Source organism: Limulus polyphemus, unplaced genomic scaffold, assembly GCF_000517525.1.
Source record: "Limulus polyphemus unplaced genomic scaffold, Limulus_polyphemus-2.1.2 Scaffold5248, whole genome shotgun sequence".
Classification (NCBI taxonomy): Eukaryota; Metazoa; Arthropoda; class Merostomata; order Xiphosura; family Limulidae; genus Limulus; species Limulus polyphemus.
Window position 1 is genome coordinate 36,393 of NW_013670858.1, and position 7,151 is coordinate 43,543.

The following is a 7,151-nucleotide window of genomic DNA, read 5'->3' on the forward strand; positions in this document are numbered from 1 at the left end:
AAAACAGACGAAATAACTTATCGTGGAAACTACTCAGAATTTGTAGAAAACAGTTAGGATGAACGATTAGAGGAGAAAAGTGTACTCAGAATTTATAGAAAACAGTTAGGATGAACGATTAGAGGAGAAAAGTGTACTCAGAATTTGTAGAAAACAGTTAGGGTGAACGATTACAGGAGGAAAAGTGTACTCAGAATTTGTAGAAAACAGTTAGGGTGAACGATTACAGGAGAAAAGTGTACTCAGAATTTGTAGAAAACAGTTAGGGTGAACGATTAGAGGAGAAAAGTGTACTCAGAATTTGTAGAAAACAGTTAGGATAAACGATCAGAGGAGAAAAGTGTACTGAGAATTTGTAGAAAACAGTTAGGAACGGCTGAACATGTTTAGTGTGACGGGGATTTGAACCATTGACCCTGAGACTGGGAGACTGATACGTTAGTATCAGGTCTATTACATTTTTAAACACTACATTCTTCATCTAGTCTCTTAGGGATTTAAAAATTAGAAGAATATATTATAATAATAGTATTTCAACGCCAACGACGCGTTTCGACAAATCCAGAGCTCTTCAAGACGGCTGAGATATAACAAACAAGAACAGCTCTAGATTGAACGAAACGCATCATCGGCATTGGATATTACAAACAGTGTGTTGAAATACTATCATCAGGGCCTCGAGAGCCAGCCCAGGCCCCTGGGGTCAGTAATATCATCACCCCCCTTTCATTTTATTTTTCATAAAAGAATTTAGGTGACAAATTTCTTCATGGATCCATGAAAAAGCAGTAGTCATTTTAAGTAGTACGCATTTCTAGTGAATTCGATGACTAATTCTAGTGAGTTTTGAAATATCCCACTGCGGGGCCCCTCAACAGACCCCGGGCCAAGGGACTGCTACCTCCCATCTAGTCAGGCCTAACTATCATTATACACTCTTCTAATTCTGAAAAATCACTAAAGGACTAGATGAATTATGTATCGTTTAAAAACGTAATAGGCCTAATACTAATATCTTACGGCAAGTATAACTGTAATAATTCTTCACCAGTTTGTGAAAGGCGTACACGCCATAAAAATTTGTATAATGTTATAACAGTGGTATATTTAGGAGAACTGAATTAACTCGGGAACTATATTGGATAAATCCGCTGAACAGAAGGTTCGAGAAGATAAGGTACTACCGTATCGGAATAACTGAACTGCATACAAAGTGGAATACACTAAGAACACAATCCTTATGTATGTTTACTTACGTTTGTCGCTTTTTCACAGAGTCAAACAGGTAAATTTCCAATGAAACTCCATATCAGATTAATTAAATGAAAGTTTTCTGTCTAAAAGAAAACCTTGCATTTACCTAGAGTGACTAGAATACCACTTGACAGGTCATTCTCAATCCACATTGGTGGGGCTATGATCTTTGGATATTAATTGTGCAACCAGGTATGACATTGACCTAACTTTATACAAGATCGCATGTTGCAATGTTCCTTGTATTTACCTAGAGTGATTAGAATACTACTTCACAGGTCATTCTCAATCCACATTGGTGGGGCTATGATCTTTGTATATTAATTGTGCAACCAGGTAATGACATTGACCTAACTTTATACAAGATCGCATGTTGCAATGTTCCTTGCATTTACCTAGAGTGACTAGAATACCACTTCACAGGTCATTCTCAATCCACATTGGTGGGGCTATGATCTTTGGACATTAATTGTGCAACCAGGTAGTGACATTGACCTAACTTTATCCACGAGCGGTAACACGTGTGACTTAACCTTTGAGAATGAAAACTATAACAAAGTCAATTGAATGATTTTATTGACCATGTGTTAAATGTAGAATCAACTATAAATACAACAGAAAGAAACCTATCGTACAACGAGTATTATTTAAAAAAAGTATTTTAATTATTTCCAGAGGTTTACATATTTTTGTTAAGCACAAAGCTATATCTTAGGCTTACTGTGCTCCGCCCACCGCGGATATAAACCTGATTCTTAGTGTTTTAAGCCCGCAGACTTACTTCTGAGTCATCGTAGGACCAGCTATTTTTAGATTAATCTGGTCAATTACACTACACGTAGAGTTTAACAATTCAACCTAAGCTATTGAAAGCAAAGCTAAGAGGAAATATACAAATCAGTTATGAGTGCGCTTTTCAATTTGAAGATTAACTCATTCTAAGGGTATCGCAATTTTTTAATTTTTAAAAAATCAAATTATAATAAATCTTTACGTTTCAAGATTATTTGGAAGAGCTTAGTGAACTATTGCTTAAATTTTTTAACGGTATTGCTGACAGATCGAAGGGTTCGAGACATAATGCTGTTGAACAAGGTCCGCGCTTTCAACCATGAACGAGTTGTAAAAACGACAGTCAATTTCGCTATTCGTTCAGAGAACCTCATAAAGCCCTTGTGATAGTTGGGGCTCTTAGCCGGCATTACTGTTTAGCTCGCGGACATATAAGAAACTGATCAGGTTACTGTTTAGCTCGCGGGCATATAAGAAACTGATCAGGTTACTGTTTAGCTCGCGGGCATATAAGGAACTGATCAGGTTGAAAATTCTATTTCCAGTTACTTTATTACATTTATCAGATACTATCAACAAGATTATATGAAATTTATAATAGCTTCAAAGTAACTAAATAAAAGATACATATTCCACGAAACAGTCAGTGCATGGAACCGTTGGTTATCATAACTTCGAAGTCTATCAGAAAACATCTTTAGCAACACTAATAAACTGTATCACAGTTTCTTCGGTATTACTGAATGTAACATTATACCCTTCTTGTTCAGTCACATAAAAAAATGTGGGTGTGTGTGCGTGCGTGAATACAAAACAAGGAGGAAACTTAGTTCTAACGTATTAAGGCACTTAGTAACTCCATTAACAGTAAAAGTTGTGTAAAACCAAACTACTATTTACGTAACTTTTACTTATATTTAAGAAAGTTTCTAAGTAATTTTTGATTTCAGAAAACAATACTGTTTTTTTTTATTGACTAATCAATACACAAACTATTGGTTTATTTGACGTTCAATTTCAAGCATGCATTATGTATACAACTGTAGAATATCATCATTGCGTTTTCTAAACCTCATTCACTAGTAACGCTGTAAAAGAACAAACATATTTCAAAGGTGTGAGAACCCTAACGGTTTCCCTTGTAACTATTCACAAAAGTGGAATTTCACATACACCAACCTGGTAACGGTGAAAAACGTGGATGTTCATATTGTGTTTTCTATTTCAATAATTGTAAAAAAAAAAAAAAAATATGTGTGGGATCTCTTGTATAATATACTAACTAACATAACTTTGTAGTTAAAACCTTTTGTTCTTATGTTTCGTTCATTTGTAAAATCAGTTGTTTCCTTTCAAGCCTTCAGTAACCTCCTTTATCCTTTATGGATTTGTCGCCGTGCCTTTTTACTCGTGGCAATTCATTTGGAGTAATTTAATATGATGAAGGACTGAGTCATACAGATTGAAAAAGCGTATTACGCATTTCTAGACATAATTTTGGAAGAGAAATCAATAGAATAGCAAGCAGCGGCAGCAATTCTAGAAAAATGATCATTGTGGTGTTTAATGTATATCTCATTGTCCAGCTTAGCAGTGTCCCCAAAATTGGGGACATCATTACAAACTAAAACTATCTTATTATAATATATGCTTACTAACTGATAATTCTGGAGAAATACATAATATTCTCGACGGGTCTGGCGAGGTTTAGTGGTTAGCAGGCCGGACTGTAAATCCGAGGGTCTATGGTTCGCGTCTCGTTGCCGTAAAACCACATTTCGCACATTGGAGCCGTGAGTGCGTTAAGAGAGTGAAAATCTAATTTCATTATTCAAGTGTTCCTAGAGTTGGCGGTGGGTGATGTTGACTAATTGCCTTCCCTCTTGTTTAGTGCTTCAAAAGTAGGGATGAGTAACGCAAATAACCCATGTGTAGCTTTGCACAAATATTTGAAAAACTATGAAATATCTATGAAAAACAAAATAGACATCAGTTACTCATAGCAAACTATAAACATTTCAGCAAACAAAACAAAAACAAGCAGTATAAGATAAAATAGAAGAAATATATTTATTGTAATATGGATATAATAGTAAAAGTCATAACTCAAAGTATTTTTTAGTAAAAATAGTATTGTTATAATACCCAAAGTCGTAACTGACGGTGTTTAGCAAGAAAGATTTGTTATAATATCCAAAGACGTAACTCAAAGCTTTTTTTAGCAAGAAAGATTTGTTATAATATCCAAAGACGTAACTCAAAGCTTTTATTAGCAAGAAAGATTTGTTATAATATCCAAAGACGTAACTCAAAGCTTTTATTAGCAAGAAAGTGAAAGTTTTTAGCAAGACAAACATTGTTATTCAGTGATATTAACTGCCAATATTAACATGGTTACACAGTTTTTAGCAAGACAAACATTATTATTCAGTGATATTAAACTTCTAATATTAACATGGTTACACAGTTTTTAGCAAGATAAACATTATTATTCAGTGATATTAACTGCCAATATTAACATGGTTACACAGTTTTTAGCAAGACAAACATTATTATTCAGTGATATTAACTGCCAATATTAACATGGTTACACAGTTTCTAGCAAGACAAACATTATTATTCAGTGACATTAACTGCCAATATTAACATGGTTACATAATTACTTCGAATGATATTGTTATTAAGTTGTTGTTTGAAGTTAAGCACAAAGCTACACAATGGGCTATCTGTGCTCTGGCCACCACGGGTATCGAAACCCGGATTCTAGCGTTGTAAGTCCGCAGACATACCACTGTGCTACTGGGGGGCTTGTTATTAAGATATGTTGGTTTATCATTTATAAAACAAAACCAGGTAGGTAGGTAATTTCAATTGATATACAATTTCTTACAAGAAGCGGAAGTTTGAATATATTTCTTCGTATAACATATTCATGTCTCTATGTGAATGTGATTAATTTTAGATTATTTAAAGGACTTTTTAAATAATTAATTGATTCGTTACAATGATAATGTATTTGGTTAAAGAAACAAACATACAATCCACGCTCTTGCAACTAGTAATGAACTACATCTTCGTTATTAATATAACTATAATAGATTTCACATTTCCGATATATATATATAATTACGACATCGAATGTTCCATAATAAAGATAGATACTAAAACCATTTACCATTCTTAAAAAAAGCCTGACCTCAATGCAATTATTTCGTGATAAGCAGTCATTAATTATAATTATTGGCATACTAGTAGCATTAAAATAAGTCATAATTATCCAAAACATAAATAAACTGGTAGGTAAACAAGTTAAATTATTTTTACTGATTATCAACTAATCATTCACCCGCACTTTCTAGTGGGATCCAATGATTATAGTTAAAGGAACGGACAAGTCCAGCCTCCAAGGACCCATGGCTGACCTTCTTCGTTATTTAGCATCATCATTGAGTTTCAAGTAAGTCCGTTATATACTTTCCAGGGGATTCTTAAACAATAGAATATCGAAGCCCATGTACTATCGTTTAGTTATTTGCAGTTAATGAGTGATGAATCTATGAATCGATCAGGTTAAAATTAACAGAACACAAAATTGAACCATGTCATCCGTCATCAGACGATTTGACGTCAACAATCAAAAGAAGCATAAAAAAAGCCAAGCAGGATTTCAGAAAATAGTTTTTCTTATCTCTCTGTGTGTGGAAAAAACACGCAAAGGACAATTAACATGATTAAAGCTTTGATCACTGAATTCATTGACTGTGGATCCACGGCACAGTGGATCTTAGTTTTCTAATTCCCTTTTCGTTGGCACCATGTGTGAGGGGAGTGGGTGGGAAGAAAGAGATGTGTATAATAAATTTTGGGGCCTATTTTCTATCTATACCCTTATACAGGGAAAAAGTCGTAATTCATTTGTGTATGTATTTCTAACAATAAAAGATGTGATGTTAAGTTACCTGAACTTTTATTGTTTATTTTGGATATTTTAATATTTCTATTGATTAATGTATGTAGTATTGCGTGTAGATTGAAAGAATATACACTATAGTCGACTATTTCTAACTTATCGTGATTAAAGCACATAGAATATACGGAATAAGAATGGTGATATAACAGCTTTAATTTACGATAGTAGAAAATAATATATTACGTACACGACACCAGGGGATGAAACGTTCTTCTTCTTAGCACAGTGAACACAAAAGCGGCATACAAACAACAGATATTATAAAATATTTAATCAAAATAAGTGAACATATAAATCGATTTACACACCCAGGATAAGGAGGATAAAAAATAAGTAGCTGTATCAAATGTAGTAGGTACATAAAAAGCAACTACAGAACAAAACAGAGCAGTAACGATATATTTTATGTGAATTATGTAGGGTGATGTAGAAAGGTTTAGAGTGGATCCTTATTGCTATTTATTTTGCCTCTGTGATGGCATGGGCCGACATGTTGGAATTGATATTGATGCTCTGAAGATGCTTGTTGAGTCTAAATCAAGACAACACACTCGTGAAATAACCCTGAAATAGCATGTATCTCATGAAACAATAGGTAAATATCTAAGGAATATGGGACAACTCTATAAAGAAAGTGCTTGGGTGCTTCATGAACTCTCCGATGACCATCGTTTCCAACGTGTGAACGCTGCTTCGTCTATTCTGGCGCATAATGCGCATGAACCATTTTTGGACAGAATTGTCACCAGTGATGAAAAATGGATTTTATATGTGAATATTTAACTCCAAAAACAGTAGCTCAGTCCTAGACAAAAACCACTTCCGACCCCTAAATCTGGACTCCATCCGCAGAGAGTGATGCTTTGCATTTGGTGGGACATCCAAAGGAGTAATTCATTTCGAACTCCCCAATCCACAGCGAACTGTCAATTCAGAGATCTATAGTCAGCAACTGGAACGTTTAAATCAAGTCTATCATCAGAAACGCCCTTCACTCGTCAATCGGAAAGGTGTTATTCTCCACGACAATGCCCGACCACATGTGGCACGTTTGGCGCAACACAATAATATGGAGTTGGATTGGGAAGTTCTCCCCCACCCAAATTATTCTCCAGATATGGCACTATCAGATTAC

At 34.6% G+C, this 7,151-nt stretch overlaps 1 protein-coding gene across 1 annotated transcript in view; it reads left to right on the plus strand.

Annotated features, from left to right (window-relative positions):
• Positions 1-7,151, plus strand: part of LOC106472327 (probable glutamate receptor) — a gene marked incomplete at its 3' end in the record, with an annotated part of 53,676 nt that overhangs the window by 27,435 nt on the left and 19,090 nt on the right. The window contains exon 2 of the mRNA XM_013932965.2: positions 5,406-5,503. Within this exon, the coding sequence (XP_013788419.2) occupies positions 5,406-5,503 (98 nt within the window). The remainder of the gene's footprint in view (positions 1-5,405; positions 5,504-7,151) is intronic.